Source organism: Notothenia rossii (assembly GCF_949606895.1).
Source record: "Notothenia rossii genome assembly, chromosome: 2".
In the NCBI taxonomy this organism is placed as follows: domain Eukaryota; kingdom Metazoa; phylum Chordata; class Actinopteri; order Perciformes; family Nototheniidae; genus Notothenia; species Notothenia rossii.
The window spans coordinates 37,647,371-37,664,339 of NC_136904.1; the positions used below are offsets into that span (position 1 = coordinate 37,647,371).

The window sequence follows — 16,969 nt, forward strand, 5'->3', positions numbered from 1 at the left end:
AAATAGAATTTGCTAATATTAAGTGATAATATTAGGATTAGTGTGAACAACTAGTTTACATGTTAGGCTAACAGTGCCTTGGTTAAAGAGCCTGTTGCTGTTTATAGCTTTGAATTCTTTCAAACCAATATTATCTTCTTAAACTTGTATAGTAGTCAGGAGCATCACTTTCTAATGTTTGATATATTTAGAGGGAGGGGATCTAAATGAATGCTTCAAAATTCAGATTAGATTAATTTCTACCATTTTCTTAAATTCATGGTAGTTTCAGTAATCCCATGGTAATTGAGGACACAAGTTATCTAAATGACTAATGTCATCTTTATGGCTTTCAGAAAGGACAGGAGACCGACAGGTGACTATCAAAGGACTAGCAGCAGCAGCAACATGATGATGATGATGTTAAATGTGTTGTTTTAGGAACATCCATTGCAAATACATGGAATTCAATAAACATTGAAAAGCATATCATGCAGTTTGTCTGTGCCTTTTCCTCCGTGTTGTCCTGGTTTGCTGTGCTGCCTCCTAGTCGCCACCATGGTTTGCTGTGCTGCCTGGGGATGCTCAAATCGCTCCGAGAAAGGAGTACGAATGTACGGCTTCCCCACTGACACAGAGCGGAGGAAAAAATGGCTTGCTCAAGTCAGCAGGAGCAATTTCACGACCAACAGCAAAAAAATATGTGAGGATATTATATACAAACACTGCATTTGCACTTTTTCACAAAACGAAAACCACACCATTGGGAAAGCTTAATGTTTTGTTTAATAAAAAAAAAAAAGGGAAAGGCTTGAAAAACACAGAGCTGAGACTCAGGGTGCAGGGTGAGGGTCTCAATGCAGGTATTCAGGCTCCATTGAATCCCCCTCTGGTTCTTGTGCTGAAAGAGGGAGTAACAGACAGGAGAAAGGGTTATACAGATCTATATAGCACACCTATTGGATGGGAAATTGCCTTGGGGAGATAAGGTGTGGTCTTTGTTCCCAACTGAAGTTATGGAACTTTATTATTTGTGAGTTTAACAAAGTATGACAAATGGCATCAGTAACAGATGTGATATGCATTTCTATAAAGTTGTCTCACATTCTTAGTCATATTTTATATACAGTATGCAATGAGTATAACATGTCCAGTAAGTATAAAGTGTTTCCTAATACTGTGTATTCAACCACTATGGAATATGTATGTGGGCAGACAAAACTGAGTTGTTCTGTGTGTGAAGTAACCTCAAGTCACTCCGCAGGCACATTTTGATGCAGACCAGTTTGTCAAGACAAAAAAGAGCAAGACTGGGCTGAGAGCAGAGGCTATACCCACCATCTTTGTGCATTGCCCTGTGGTCAAAAAGAGAAGGGCCCCTGCACCACGATTCACCCCGGGACCTGTATCTACAAAGCCCATAGCTCATGATCATAGCTATAGTGTGAAAGGTGACACAGGTATAATAAGTATGAACTCTTAGTAACAAAAGTCATATTTCTTATTTTTAAGTGGTATAATATTTTAAATGTTCGAAAAATCTACAGTGCCATGTCTTCTACTTACATTAGTCTCAAAGATTGAGGGAAGAAGGGATGAGGAGACTGAGAGAAAGGAAAGTGAGGGTGAAGAAAGAGAGGACATGGCTAGTGAGGAGAGACAGGGAGGGTGGACACCACCCACTCAGCCAGCAGCCAGTCAGCATACGAGGGAACCAGCAGCCAGTCAGCATACGAGGGAACCAGCAGCCAGTCAGCATACGAGGGAACCAGCAGCCAGTCAGCATACGAGGGAACCAGCAGCCAGTCAAACAGATCTATTAAAAAAATTAAAGAGAAAATTAAAGAGCCAAGAATGAATCACCAAAAAAGCAAAGTCTGCACTAAGAAAAATCAGGAAGGAAAATGCAGCTCTCAAGAAAACAATGAAAATTAGGGACAACAAATATAAGAAAACGTTTTAAAAAGACCAACTTAAGGCATTAGGTAGACTCACCACAAAGGGGATGAAATGGAGCAATGAGACAATTAAGAAGGCTTTAAAAATGTGCTTTGCGTGCGGACCAACGGGTTACAAAACTCTCCAGGAATTGCAGATTCCCCTTCCAGGATTAAGGACACTGCAAAGAAGGATGCAATGTGTTAAGTTTGAGCCTGGTGTGTAACAGCTACCATCAATGCCCCTCCACCCGTAACATCACTGCCCCTCCACCTGCCAACATCACTGCCCTCCACCTGCCAACATCACTGCCCTCCACCTGCCAACATCACTGCCCTCCACCTGCCAGCACCCAGCAGAGGAGCGCAAACAACAAAAACAAGCAAGGTGTCCCGTCATGTACCTGGAAGTTTGGGTTGGCCAAATGGAGTAAGAGATGGACTTGAAAAACCTTGGTGGCTCTCTACTCATGTTGTTACAGTTGTCTTGGTTGCAGCTCTCAAGTTCTTTTTTGTTGCCATTTCCACATCTTTAGAAAATATGAAATAAATGAAGTGAAATCAACCTCTTCTCTGGAGAACAAACTTTGATTTCTCTGTCTTGTGAGTTTGCAGTCTTGCAGTTTTGCTCCTCCACCTGTAACATCACTGCCCCTCCACCTGCCATACAGTAGGTTACTAACAAGATTACTTATATAATACAGTGATAGAATACATGTTTAGTATGCTTACTTATATAAAACAGTAGTATTAAACTTACCTTGTGTTTTCACTCTCACTTAAGTCCCTCTCCCTTTGCCATCAATCCAAAATCAGCTGAGCTGCAACATTATACAGACAGGTAATAATCAACATAATCACAAGGACACAATATGGCTCTGCTAAAAACACTCACTCTTACACGCACCAAAGTTATATTTATCTAATATTTAACTCCCTCCACCCCCGCATACAATCCCTTTTAGAAGACCCTCTTCTCTAATTCAACAACGTTGGACGAAATGACATTAAGAGAACGGAATTTACAATTAAAAGGCTGTTCAACGTGTGTTGCTAACTTGATCCGGAATCCTAGCTTTATCTGTTATCTGTAAACGTTCCCTAAATCTACTAATTTAGGGATAATCCACTGACATCCTTTAATACACATGTTAATTTGAATCAGATGTACTGATAATATCCGCAATATAAATCTTTAAACTTCTTCTTACCTTTAAAAGTCCGTCACGAACGGTCTATTATGCTGCAACTCTACAGCTCTGCTAGCCTTGGCGCTAACTTCCGGGGAACGATTGAGAGGCTCCATGATCCGCCATTGCTGTAAAAAAGTGGTCCCTTGGAGTGAACGGAGATGACGTAACTCTCAGTCTATACGGCGCTGGCTCAACTATAAACACCTGTGCAATGGAACACGATGATGTCATCACTCCAGCTGACATGCTCAGAGCAGCAGACTTCAGATAGCAGTGTGCAAACAGTCCAGCCGTGAAGACATCTACAGGACAGTTTTGAGATTTCTTCAAATGCCGTTGCCATGGCAACACAATGCTCGCCTTGAAACACGGTTTTCTCATAACTTCAGTGAAAATACTCCAAACAGCCCAGAACTTCACAGGTTTGGTAACGATGCAGCCATCAACGCATCTAAGCGTAGTATGGGGTGTCATCAAATGCCGTTGCCATGGCGACGCATCCCTCGCCATAAAACATGATGTCGCTATAACTCCTATGCAAATGTTCAAAAAGTGCTCAAACTTCACAAGTGTGCTAACAGTCCAGTCGTGAAGACATCTACGGGACAGTTTTGAGATTTCTTCAAATGCCGTTGCCATGGCAAAACAATGCTCGCCATGAAACACGGCTTTCTCAAAACTTCAGTGAAACTGCTCCAAACGCCCCAAAACTTCACAGGTTTGGTAAGGATGCAGCTATCAACGCATCTAAGCGTATTATGGGGTGTCATCAAATGCCGTTGCCATGGCGACGGACCACTCGCCATGAAACATGATGTTGCTCTAAGTACAATCAACACGGTCCAATCGTCCCCCAATCTTTACTTGTATATCACCGGTCCATGCCTCAACAGCTCTACGCCAAATCTCAGATCTCACCATTTGCCGTTTCCATGGAATTTACCATAAAACGTGATGTCGCTATAACTCCTATGAAAATGTTCAAAAAGTGCTCAAACTTCACATGTGTGTTAACAGTCCAGCCGTGAAGACATATACGGGACAGTTTTGAGATTTCTTCAAATGCCGTGGCCATGTCAACACTGCTCGCCATGAAACACGGTTTTCTCATAACTTCAGTGAAACTGCTCCAACTCCCCAAAACTTCACAGGTTTGGTAACGATGCAGCCATCAACGCATCTAAGCGTATTATGGGGTGTCATCAAATGTCGTTGCCATGGCGACAGATCATTGCCATCAAATTAGTTCAGAAGTTTGCAGTTCAAATATTCCGCTGCTTTTCCAAGCCTTTTTACTTTCTTTTCTTCTCTCTTCACACATTCAAGCCCCCAGTGTTCATGTATCATTTCCATCTAAATTCTTCACATTTCAGCATAGCAGTTTAGCGTGAGCTTTTCAGCATAAAGCATTCCCACTATCAATTTCTTCAGGAATTGCATTCTCTAGTTATGTAAATGATGCTGTATGATGTCCTTTTGTTGTTCTATTTATGTTTTTATGTTTCATGTGGAACTACTTGAGCAGGTCTCCCTTGAAAAAGAGATCAATGATCTCAATGGGATTCATCTGTATAAAAAAAGGTTTGAAATGAAATGAAAGTGGGAGAACTTGCACAATTGGTGGCTGACTAAATACTTTTTTGCACCACTGTATATAGCACAAAGCTATATAAACAATACAAAACTGATTTTAACAATTTTAGCCAAGTCTGAAGGTCTATAAAAAAAAGTGTATCATTTGGTGTCCGGGTCTGGGAAGACCCAGCAGCATTGTTTTGGGTGACCCGGGGTCAAATTTGGCGCAATCAAGATTAATCTTTGACACCCCAGCCCCAACCCGCCTTCATCCACTGTAACAATACTTTTTTTCACAACATGCACCTGGTCTCCCATCACTCTGGCTCCCCTCCACATACGGGAACTCAACCTTTCACAAAGAATATGTGCAATATGTGGTGTAATGTGTTTTGGGCCATTCAATTACAACAGGATTGTATGGTTATTAATGCATTATAAGTTAGTTATGATCTAGTAAATATTGGATGATAGTCCTTATTTTTGAGTGTTTTGGACTGAAATAAATCATGGGTCAACGTTGACCCTCTGTAACAACTTTCGAACACAACACAAGGGTTAAAGGGACCTATTGTGCTTTTGGGGGTTTTCCCTATGCTGTAGTATCCCAGCTAACACGCCACGTTGCCACCACGTGGCCTAAAAGTGGTAGTTTGGTGGCACTGTGCACAACGTGGTAGCCACGTGGCCCCAACGTTGTGGTTCACCACAAGCACCCGTCTAAGTGTGCACAACGTGGTAGCCACGTGGCCCCAACGTTGTGGTTCACCACAAGCACCCGTCTAAAAATACTGATTTGTTTAATGTTATAGATTTATTTATTTATTTCCTTTTTGTCAGAATATGAGTTTGAAGGATAGTAATTTGTGCAAAAAATATTACTTCGGTGGTTTTACAAAGAAAATACCACGTTGTGGCCACGTTGAAATATAACGTATAAATACCACGTTGTGGCCACGTTGAAATATAACGTTTTCCTTTCCATGCAAGTGGGTGCACATACATATGATTTGTATGCAAATAGATGGAGTCTACTCTATTATGTAGTTGAATATTGTTCGTCCATTTGTTGCTGTTGATGTTTATAACTGTATATGCTCTCACCAGCCTAAGAATTCAACCAATCACGGCAAATTTCGTTCGCGCCTTTTCTCAGTGTTCTGGATTTACCACTTCACATCCTGGTCGATCCATACGCATACAAATTATATAGTCCCTCAAATATCCATCTATTCTCCCAGAAGATGGGATGTATTTTGCAAAACAGACAGTTATTCGATCGTTTTTCCAGTTCGACACCCTTTCCTGTCCCTCGATGCCCCCACTAGCGCTGGTTAAAATTAATGCCGTTCAGCGACCTACAAACGGTTAAACGAATCTGCGAAAACGAGGACACGCTGTCAATCTCTGGAACGTTAGGCCCAGCGCCGTATAGACTGAGAGTTATGTCATCTCCGTTCACTCCAATGGACCACTTTTTTACAGCAATGGCGGATCGTGGAGCCTCTCAATCGTTCCCCGGAAGTTAGCGCCAAGGCTAGCAGAGCTGTAGAGTTGCAGCATAATAGACCGTTCGTGACGGACTTTTAAAGGTAAGAAGAAGCTTAAAGATTTATATTGCGGATATTATCAGTACATCTGATTCAAATTAACATGTGTATTAAAGGATGTCAGTGGATTATCCCTAAATTAGTGGATTTAGGGAACGTTTACAGATAACAGATTAAGCTATACCATACCATAGTACCATACACTATACCATAGTGGTTGAATACACAGTATTAGGAAACACTTTATACTTACTGGACATGTTATACTCATTATATACTGTATATAAAATATGACCAAGAATGTGAGACAACTTTATAGAAATTCATATCACATCTGTTACTGATGCCATTTGTCATACTTTGTTAAACTCACAAATAATAAAGTTCCATAACTTCAGTTGGGAACAAAGACCACACCTTATCTCCCCAAGGCAATTTCCCATCCAATAGGTGTGCTAGGTGTGTATAACCCTTTCTCCTGTCTGTTACTCCCTCTTTCAGCACAAGAACCAGAGGGGGATTCAATGGAGCCTGAATACCTGCATTGAGACCCTCACCCTGCACCCTGAGTCTCAACTCTCAGTGTTTTTCAAGCCTTTCCCTGTTTTTTTGTATTAAACAAAACATTAAGCTTTCCCAATGGTGTGGTTTTCGTTTTGTGAAAAAGTGCAAATGCAGTGTTTGTATACAATAACCTAACCTCACATATTTTTTTGCTGTTGGTCATGAAATTGCTCCTGCTGACTTGTGCCAGCCATTTTTTCCTCCGCTCTGTGTCAGTGGGGAAGCCGTACATTCGTACTCCTTTCTCAGAGCGATTTGAGCATCCCCAGGCAGCACAGCAAACCATGGTGGCGACTAGGAGGCAGCACAGCAAACCAGGACAACACGGAGGAAAAGGCACAGACAAACTGCATGATATGCTATTCAATGTTTATTGAATTCCATGTATTTGCAATGGATGTTCCTAAAACAACACATTTAACATCATCATCATCATCATGCTGCTGCTGCTGCTGCTGCTAGTCCTTTGATAGTCACCTGTCGGTCTCCTGTCCTTTCTGAAAGCCATAAAGATGACATTAGTCATTTAGATAACTTGTGTCCTCAATTACCATGGGATTACTGAAACTACCATGAATTTAAGAAAATGGTAGAAATTAATCTAATCTGAATTTTGAAGCATTCCTTTAGATCCCCTCCCTCTAAATATATCAATAAACATTAGAAAGTGATGCTCCTGACTACTATACAAGTTTAAGAAGATAATATTGGTTTGAAAGAATTCAAAGCTATAAATAAACAGCAACAGGCTCTTTAACCAAGGCACTGTTAGCCTAACATGTAAACTAGTTGTTCACACTAATCCTAATATTATCACTTAATATTAGCAAATTCTATTTTATTTTTTAAAACATATTGATGTAAATACATACACATATCGATTTGTTGTATAAATATTGCAAATCAAAACCTTTATTCACTAATAATTACCAAAAGTCGAAGTTCTATCTCCTGTTATCAATGCATTCACATTGCCCGCCATGAACTTCCGGTGAACGATTCTCGTCTGCATGAACCACGTGACGATAACCGTTTTTGGACTTCCGCTGTCGTAACTCTTCTATCTATACGGCTATCTATACGGCGCTGGTTAGGCCTAAACCGCGGTTTTTTTATTCAAGTCAAGAACTTTCAATATATACTTGCAGGTAAGGAAGCCATCCTTTTTTAAAGTTTTGTAATTCGGGTCATGAACATATGGGGGAGTGTTCTATGCACAGCTCTCAGCATATTTTACACTTTTTCTGCCGAAATTAAGCAGGTGCCTTGTGGCCTCATGTGTGGCCTAATCTCGGACTCGGCCTCCATGTTGTTTTTTTCAGCAGGGCCGCTGGGCTGTGTGAACAAAGCTTACATTAAATCCGTGGGAGATCTATATCTGGTTGAGATATGTCCCGACTTTTCAATAGATAGCGACTACCCAGTTAATAGACGAACGTACTCTATGGGAATGTAAAGGAATTTACGACAGGCTGACCATGGGCAAGCCTAATAGAGCTAGCCACGCGCGCCCACGCTGTACCCAGCCCTCGTAACCGCCATTATCAGATTATAGTAGTTTTACAACCACTCGAGAGTCAACAGTGATCATACAGTTAGTTAGTTCCAAGAGGCTGCAGCAAAGTTGGCAGCGAGCCAGCAAAGTTACCGCGTCGCGCCAATGTCTGTAGACTAGTTGTGGCGGGCGGGAGGAGGAGAGGGAGAGTGTGGACGTAGATCGGTAAGGCAGGCATGTATCTGTAGTTGTGGCGGGCGGGAGGAGGAGGAGGAGGGGGGGGGGGGGCTGGACGTAGAGTGGTACTGTTTTGGTGGCAGGGGGGGGGGGGGGCGGGCACCAGGAGTAGGGCGACCAGTGCTGTGCTTCGTTGGCAGTCTCGTAGTGTTGGGCCATAGTAATAGTATATGCATGCATACGTGGACACAGCTTGACTGTGGACACAGCTTGACTGTATGTGATTTCGGCGACCAATAGGGGGGGGGGGGGGGGGGGCAACCACAAGTTTAATAGGGACATCCTGGTCTGAAATTACACAGTCTAGGACAACACATATGGGGGGGGGGGGGGCATGCGCCCCTTGCTGCAATGCACCCCCCGCCCCCTTTGGATCCGTCGCTGGCTCTTTATTGTAGATTAATAATAGAGCATGAAGTTGGCTAAGAAAGACCTAAACACAGGTACACACTGTGTTTAGGTCCTTCAATGCTAGAAGTTGGTATTTAAGGTTATAGAACTTTAGAAGGGTAATTTAGAAGACAATGTGAAGTTGAACACTGCAGATTTTTAGTGAATTTCCATCAAGAAAGCTAGAGGATGCTAAATTATGGCTGCTATATATATATATATTTTTTATGTAGTCTAGATCTATGCAAAATTCAACTTTTCAGAGTAACATACTCTTTATGTTTTTGAATGGACATTGGTTTATAGTTTTCAGCCAGTTGAAATGATGTTTTTATGATTATCTTTTGCCCTGAATTTATTTAAGTTGATTAAGTTGGGAAAAGTAACATCCTGAAGTAATCAATAGTCTTCCATCAGCATTTGCAACTAAACCTTGTACAAATTGCAATGGGGCAAAAAGTAGTAATATTTGTTGATCGCTCATATTCTTAACTTAAAAGAAATGAGGAACATAGAATCTTACCGTGCAGGCAGTGGTGCATGGCAGTAGTGTATCCAGGGGGGCTTGCCCCCCCCCCCCCCCCCCCTATTTTCAATTCCTGGATCCACCCCTGCATGGGCATGTTTTTTTATTTTAATTTGATCATATGCATGCGCAATCTTGTTTTGCAGCAAAATGGATGAGAAGAGGCGGCGTCGTACACAATACAATAGAAAGTGGGTTTCAGCCCAAAGATCGGCATCACGTATGAATAAAAAGGTCCAGACAAGACACAGTGACAGTGATGGTGACATTACTGACTTTGTGTTAGATGTTGCATGCAATTCAGATGAGGCAGCTGATGTTCCAATGAACGAACATGTTACTTTGGAAAGCGAGTCTGTGGAAGAAGAAAATGGACAAAATGCTGATGCTGAGAGCGATGATGATGGGTCAATGTGGGACTTCATTGACGCAAATCCAGTCATCCTTTCATCTGAATCAGAAGAAGAAGAACAACATGTACCGGTAGCTGAATACTTAGTGCCATGGGTCAATGCACACCAAATAAAACATATGGCAGTAGATGACCTACTCAAAGTGTTCAAGAAGATTGGACATAAGAATCTGCCATCAACAGCTCGTACGTTATTAAAAACAGACAAGAAGGTGACAACTGAAGAAAAATCGGGCATGAGTTATGTATATTTGGGACTTGAAGATTCCTTGGTGAAGACCTTGGACAAGTACCCCAGGAAATACTGCACAATACAGACAGCATTGAAATTGCTTTCAATATCGATGGTCTCCCTCTTTTCCGCAGCTCGAATACATGTGTGTGGCCAGTCTTGTGTGCAATAATGATGGAACCAGTCACTGTCTTCCCTGTTGCCATAACATGTGGCAATTCAAAACCAAGCAATTTAGATTTCTTACTTGACACAATAACAGAATTGAATCACATCTTGCAACATGGCATTCAGTACAAGGACAATGCAATTCAAGTGATACTGAAGTGCATCGTTTGCGATGCTCCTGCAAAAGCAATGGTGCGGGCTACAAAACAGTATTCTGGATACTACGGTTGTGAAAAATGTACGCAGAGAGGTGTTTGGTATGGCAGGCTGACATACCAAGACATTGACAACATTGTGCTAAGAACAAACCAGTCATTCAGGGATCAGTCTCAAGAAGAACACCATAAAGGAGTTTCCCCTTTCACTATTCTTCAAGTGGATGCTGTGAATGTATTTTCTATGGATTATATGCACCAGGCCTGTCTTGGGGTCACACGAAGGCTAATTCTTCTGTGGGTCAGAGGCAAAAAGGAAATGAGGCTCCCTGCGACACACATAGAAGAAATCAGTGAAAAACTTCTGGACCTTCGGAGGTGTATTCCAAATAGTTTTGCGCGGAAACCCAGAGGCCTTGGAGATATTGAAAGATGGAAGGCTACTGAGTACCGTCAATTTTTGCTGTCAACAGGAAAGCTGGTGCTCAAAGGCATTCTTAGGAATGACCTTTATGATCATTTCATGGCCATATCTGTTGCTATGTGCATTCTTGTTTCACCAACTCTTGTGCAAATTCATAAGGAGTATGCTCACAACCTTTTAGTCTACTTTGTACGGAGGGGTCGTGAACTCTATGGCAAGGAGTTCCTTGTGTACAACGTGCATGCCATGCTCCACATATCCGCTGAGGCTGAGCGGTTTGGAAGCCTGGACAGCTGTGCGGCCTTCCCATTTGAAAACTACCTCCATAAGATGAAGAGAATGGTCCGTTCTGGGAAGAATGCCCTGGCACAGATTGTGAAAAGGATTCACGAGTTGGAAAACGCTCCATGCACAACATGTTTGACAAGGGCAGAAAGCACCATGCAACTACAGAAGCCGAACAATGCATTTATTTTGGATGGTCCATCTTGTTGTGAGGCGGTGGCTTTATCAAATGAGAAAGATGAAGAGGGAAATAAGAAAGTGTTGTGCAGGGTGTACAACAGAACTGAATCTGTCTTCATGGAGCCCTGCGATTCCCAGATTATTGGAGTATATTGCATCCACTTGAACGACAGCTGCATGAAGCTCCTGACAAGAAAAAGCCTCCACACTAAAGCCATCATGGTTGAGAAAGGGAATGGCAGAAAGGCGGTGTTTCTTACCATTCTGCATGGATTATAATAGTTAAGTGCATTATTTCATTTCAATAAGCACCACTGCTACAAAGTTTGCAAGTATTTAGTTGTTCTGCATGGGTTATAGTTTATCCAAAGTATACCACAGATGATGTAGCAATTAAATATATGATAGTAAGCTTAGTGATAAACAGCTTTTGTGTCTTGGTCTTCAGGTAAAAGATGTCGGGCGAATTTGTTGTAGTAGAGTTTGTGGACGAGATGGCTGTTGAAGTCGTCCACAAGTCATGGATACAGTCAACAAGAGATGTAAGTAAATACATGCATGTACTTGGAACATTGTCAAATATATGGGTTTGCAGCCGTTTGATAAAAAATGGAACTTAAAGCGTTTCACATATGTGGTTGGTTGGGGCGGTGGTGTCTAGGGGGCTTTTCTTCCCCCTTTAGAGGAATTTTGGCCCTTTTTCCCACTGGTGGACGCACTTTTCCACTCCCTCCACAGGAGTCAAGGGGGGGGGGGGGGGTGTTAGTGACATTTCGGTGACTGCGCCTTAAGCTTTTATCATCTTTACTATCTACAGGCCTCGTGAGACCACCCCTTGGGCCAAAAAAGTGGTCTCTTAAGAGAGGTCACTTCTCATAAGAGTTTCAATAACATGGGATGTATAGCCCTTGATCTCAATACAGGACCACTGTATATCACTACGCAATTCATTAAAACATTTAAACTACATTCAGTCGCTGTTGTTATATTTCAGCGTCTGTGTTGCTATTGGCCAGCAAGGGGTGGAGCCTCTTCAAAAGCCAGGAGAGGGGAGCTGCCTGACAAAGAGAAATGGAAGCTTTATGAAGTTAGGATATTTTCATTTGGAGGTAGGAAGCATTTAATATTTACAGTTTGAAATGTTAGATTAAGTACATAATTCATGCTAGTTTTGTGTACTAAGCGGGAACTGTAATAAATTGAAGTGAAAAAAGGAAACAGAATGACGTTAATTTTATTACCTTGTCAGTATATCAGGTCTCTTAATATAACATATTGTTTCCAACTTCAGACACCTATGAGAAGGCTCAAGAAAGGGCGAGAAAGGCTGAGGATACCTCCAATGTAGAGACTGACACAGAAGAATGTCGACGGAAAACTAAGAAGCCTGCAAAGTTTCAGGTTTCAGAAACTGAAGATGCTGATGGTAAATACAGAGGATTGGGCATAAGAGTATATTTAAATATGTGACGACATAGATGGCTTCATAATTGCCACAAATTAATAGAAAAACAGTTCAACGGAATCAGAAATATTAAACCTTTCAGTTTTCTTTATTAAATGTCATTTAATGTGGTGCTTCACTTCACCTGTTAATCTTTATTAAATAATGTTAATACAGACGAAGAAGGGGAGATACTGGAGGCAAGTGACAGTGTCCCTGCTCTAGTTCTGGCCGAGCTACCAACACCTCCTCAACGGACAAATGGTAAATGAGGTTGGCACAAGGATCAAGTAGAGCTATATCCTCAACTGTTAATTTCAATTATTTTAGTTTCAACATGAAGCTTGAGTCACAAAAGGAAAAAAACAGCATTTGCTTGTATGCAAATTTTATTCCCAGGAGGTCCAACCTTTTCTTAAACACAGTATCTAACTGGCTAACTATGGGCTATTTTGACATATAGAACAATGATTACTTTTTGGTACAGACATTTATGCAGTACCAGGTAGATCAGTACCGGTAAATTGATATTTTGGGAGTATCTTCTTGCATTGAAAATAAAGTATTGCTTTCATGTCCTAATGAAAAATGCATTAATAATGTTTTATCGATAACCGCACTCATTAAATTCTGTTTAAGGCTGTTCTGCACCGAGAGCGATATCACCAAGTACCAGTACCCCTTCCAGGTCTATTTCTGGGCATAGAATCCAGTCTCCTGTGTGTCCTAACAGTGACACAAGATCAGGTATTTAGGACTATTGACATTGTGCATTTGTCTTCATATTTAAAAAAAAAAACTGTTTCGAGTAATGATATACATTGGTCCTCTTGAGAGACCACCCCATCTGCCAAGCCAAACCGATCTGTCATAAAGGGTGGTCTCTCATAAGAGGTTCAATAGCATGGGATGTGTAGCCATTGGTGCATGCTGTAGTGGTCTCCCAAGAGAGGTGGTCTTAAAATGAGGTCACTCAAAAGGGGCACCACTGTTTTCACTTTGCTCCATTTAGCCTTTCACTTTATATTAATTTAAATATTCTGATACAGACATTTATAAATTAATGACATTACTATCTCTGTATACAGTGATGACTTCAAGTGCACGACTGTCTGAGGATCATCGTGGAGGAAAGCAACCCTTCCATACCAGGTAAGGAATCTGAGGCTTTGTAGTTTTACCCAAGTATTTACTGAGAGTAGTACGTACATGTATATCTCATTGCTCACCATGATTGGTCTAGGCCATTCATTGGTACAGTCACCCTGTGCTAAAGCATTTAGACTAGTACATGTAGTACATTAGACCAATCTGATATTAAGCTGTAGCGAATCTCTGTTACTACTCATGCCATGTAACTATGGCTTACTGTTGGCATGTACTGCAGTGAAGTAATAATTTCATATTATGTTTTCAGCACCCCCACAACACCCAGAGCTTCTACATCTGCTGCAATAAATCCTGAAAGTGAGCCAACAGGTAACAAAGCCTAATGTAACAGTTTTACTTCAAGAATATTTTTCAAAATTGTGATCCAGAAAATATTCAATTTTGATTTCTTCATTCTAAACATTGTGTTCTTTTGAGACAAATTGATTGATGATTATGGCATCCTTTTCGCATTTTTTTCTCATTCCATTTACGTTTAGCTTGGGATCTAGCACTTGCCGTTGCTTGAAATATGTGTTTAACTTCAACGCAACATGAAATGTAATGAATCATTTGTCGCAATTGCCTTAATGCATTATACATGTATGTGGGTGAATAGATGCAAATTCTAAGCATAGTATTTAAAAATGTGGAATTGTGTTATCTTGCTACAGGATTCCAGAGCAGGATGCTGATGCGTATGCAAAACCTTGAAGAGTCACAGGGGGAAATCCTTAGAATGCTGAGCTTCTTGACAAGTGCCAGCAGAGCAGCAGGAGAGGAGTTGGACGATGTACTACCAGACCCTGTCAGCAGTACTGAGGAGCTGGATAGGCTTTGTGAGAGGCTTACAGATAAGGCCTTCAAGAGACAATTGGTATGTTCCATTGTGAAAGAAAAACTTATTTTGTTAAGAATCGCTTACATTTTATGAAGAAGTAACTCCATCTTCCAAAGAGACAGATAGGCAGACACCAAGACAGACAGGCAGGCAGGCAGGCACACATACAGACAGGTATACAGACAGATAGGCAGACAGGCAGGCAGGCACACAGACAGCTAAACAGGCAGGCAGACGGACAGTCAGGCAGACAGGCACCTAAGCAGGCAGCAGGCAGGCAGGCAGGCATAGATAGATAGATAGATAGATAGATAGATAGATAGATAGATAGATAGATAGATAGATAGATAGATAGATAGATAGATAGACATAATTGGGACCACTGAATTATTTCAAAACTGTAGTAGTTATATTCAATGCTGCCTTTGTTATATATATCTGACAATTTAGCATTTTCACTTGGATGTACTCAAGGGTTTTTTACTAAGAAAACTAATTATCTACATTGCAGACATGCTATATGACTTCGTTGGGTGGCCACAACATCGGAGACACCATCCGGAGGATGCTCTCCAAGTTGGGAACCAATGCCTTATGGTCAACGTATAGCCTCAAGGGAAAGAAGGGCAAGAACGCGTTGATTGACCTGTCGGTCACCAAGGTCCTCATCAGTAAGTGTTTAAGTCATAAATGGCATGCAATTGCTTCTTCAGTATTTTATGAAGCTCGCCTGATGCACTCCAGAGATACTCAATATAACATGTTGATTATCATTTATTATAACCGAAACGACCATTTTGGGGATGTTATGTTTCATGTGCATGAGTGGGTACGTGTCTGGGTCTGCATCTTCGTTAGTGGATCTTTCAAAAACTATGTGACATTCTAATTTACTTATTTGTATGAGTATTGGTCATTCATGGGCCAAGAACCCTCATGATTTTGGTGCTGATTCTATTTTTATATCTTTATTGTTGTGGCCATCTTGGATTTTCTTAATTTTTCTCCGGGGTTTGGCCATACTACCGCGTACATTTTTCAGCTGTTCATGGGGGGTAATCATCTCGGTTAGCGATAATGGTCCCAGGTGGGTGATAATGGGGGATATTGATCCTACATCGGCGCTAATGGGGATATTGGTCCCAAGTGCGAGATACTGGTCCCCAGTGGGTGATCATGATAATGAGGGAAATGGTTCAGCAAGAAACCCATTTGTCTGGCCATCTTGAATATTTGGTGCCAGTAAAGATTTGGGGGATGCATCCTGTGTTCGTCTGTGAATACCATTCTAATTACAAATATTAAAATATAAAACTGCCTTAGGATTATTTAGATAAGATTTGTGAGGAATAGTTGTTTTAGTGTTAATTCTTTCACCTGTACATATACTTGTTACTCTTCCTTTCTTCCGTGCATTGCTTGGGGTTAGCAGTTTTGTGCTACTTTTCCTACAGGAGCATGCTTGAAAAACCATCCTAAAGCCAAGGCTTCCGAGGTGGAGGAGCAACTGTCCGAAAATCTAAAATATGCACCGAAGAAAAAAGGAGGGCCAAAATACAAGGTGATAGTGGATTCTAGTGACTTACTTAAATATTTGGTCCATCTCTCCAAATGTCTGTCAATAAAGCATTTACATATCACATACATTTACCACTTTGACATATAGTATGTGTCATCAGTACTTAAATCTTTGCATTCTCACAAAATTAGTTATCATTATCACTACTCATCAATTAGGAACAATTAAGGATTTTATTTTCTAATATACCCTGTATTCCCTAATGTGCGTTCTTGCTTTTTAGGAACCTGCTGCAAAGAGAAGGAAGAGCGTCGCATCTGCAGTCGATACAGATACAGATTCAGATTAACATTTCACATATTATGCATGGTCATTGGTGCACGGACGTTTCGGCCAACGGACGTTTTGGCCAGGTATATTTGTCGGGGCGGACGTTTCGGCCAGCTTGTACAAAAAATATAATAACTGAATAAATAAATATTTTATTTCATTTAAATTCACCTACGTAGTAGATACATGTTACTGCCATTCATATATATAATAACTGAATAAATACATATAGCGCCACCAACGTAAATGTTCATTTAGTCTACAAGGTCTCGGTTCGAAAGCCACAAATGTTCAGCTGGCCAGCTATTATTGTATTACCTTGGACAATGTTTTATCTATTGTTAGGTTATTTCCTTGAGGTACTTAGAAAGTAGTTTAGGTAAA

At 41.1% G+C, this 16,969-nt stretch overlaps 2 protein-coding genes and 2 long non-coding RNA genes across 9 annotated transcripts; 3 read left to right on the forward strand and 1 right to left on the reverse strand.

Moving 5' to 3' along the window:
* Positions 1–413: 413 nt before the first annotated feature.
* LOC307027750 lies at positions 414–3,224 on the reverse strand. 5 transcript variants are annotated; one of them, XR_013804737.1, is made up of 5 exons: positions 2,677–3,224; positions 2,483–2,576; positions 1,975–2,098; positions 1,546–1,795; positions 414–880 (listed from the first exon to the last, which is right to left on the reverse strand). It is a non-coding gene; the product is annotated as an uncharacterized lncRNA (long non-coding RNA). The 5 variants fall into 5 exon arrangements; XR_013804738.1 differs by having other exon boundaries at positions 2,483–2,594; XR_013804739.1 differs by having other exon boundaries at positions 415–880; positions 2,483–3,224.
* A 2,852-nt stretch (positions 3,225–6,076) lies between these two features.
* LOC307028947 lies at positions 6,077–6,869 on the forward strand. Its single transcript, XR_013805175.1, has 2 exons — positions 6,077–6,276; positions 6,736–6,869. It is a non-coding gene; the product is annotated as an uncharacterized lncRNA (long non-coding RNA).
* Positions 6,870–7,918: 1,049 nt separating this feature from the next.
* LOC307028945 (uncharacterized protein) lies at positions 7,919–14,869 on the forward strand. Of its 2 annotated transcripts, none has more exons than XM_079664356.1 (9): positions 7,919–7,946; positions 11,751–11,844; positions 12,297–12,411; positions 12,594–12,728; positions 12,924–13,010; positions 13,386–13,493; positions 13,835–13,898; positions 14,164–14,225; positions 14,570–14,869. In XM_079664356.1, the coding sequence occupies exons 2-9, from the start codon at positions 11,758–11,760 to the stop codon at positions 14,827–14,829; spliced, it is 918 nt and encodes a 305-aa protein (XP_079520482.1). In that variant the 5' UTR covers positions 7,919–7,946; positions 11,751–11,757; the 3' UTR covers positions 14,830–14,869. The 2 variants fall into 2 exon arrangements, with proteins under 2 accessions (XP_079520482.1, XP_079520483.1); XM_079664357.1 differs by lacking the exon at positions 7,919–7,946 and adding an exon at positions 11,124–11,583.
* Positions 14,870–15,110: 241 nt separating this feature from the next.
* On the forward strand, positions 15,111–16,621 carry LOC307029555 (uncharacterized protein). The gene is made up of 3 exons (XM_079665632.1): positions 15,111–15,407; positions 16,191–16,297; positions 16,539–16,621. The coding sequence occupies exons 1-3, from the start codon at positions 15,257–15,259 to the stop codon at positions 16,602–16,604; spliced, it is 324 nt and encodes a 107-aa protein (XP_079521758.1). The 5' UTR covers positions 15,111–15,256; the 3' UTR covers positions 16,605–16,621.
* Positions 16,622–16,969: the final 348 nt, after the last annotated feature.

Bases quoted from the DNA above. Each gene is read 5' to 3' on its own strand.
- LOC307028945 (XM_079664356.1), top strand. From the start codon at position 11,758: ATGTCGGGCGAATTTGTTGTAGTAGAGTTTGTGGACGAGATGGCTGTT. The intron at 13,494-13,834 runs GTATTTAGGACT...CTCTGTATACAG, and splicing joins TAACAGTGACACAAGATCAG to TGATGACTTCAAGTGCACGA. The intron at 13,899-14,163 runs GTAAGGAATCTG...TTATGTTTTCAG, and splicing joins AAGCAACCCTTCCATACCAG to CACCCCCACAACACCCAGAG.
- LOC307029555 (XM_079665632.1), top strand. From the start codon at position 15,257: ATGACTTCGTTGGGTGGCCACAACATCGGAGACACCATCCGGAGGATG. The intron at 15,408-16,190 runs GTAAGTGTTTAA...CTTTTCCTACAG, and splicing joins GGTCACCAAGGTCCTCATCA to GAGCATGCTTGAAAAACCAT. The intron at 16,298-16,538 runs GTGATAGTGGAT...CTTGCTTTTTAG, and splicing joins AAGGAGGGCCAAAATACAAG to GAACCTGCTGCAAAGAGAAG.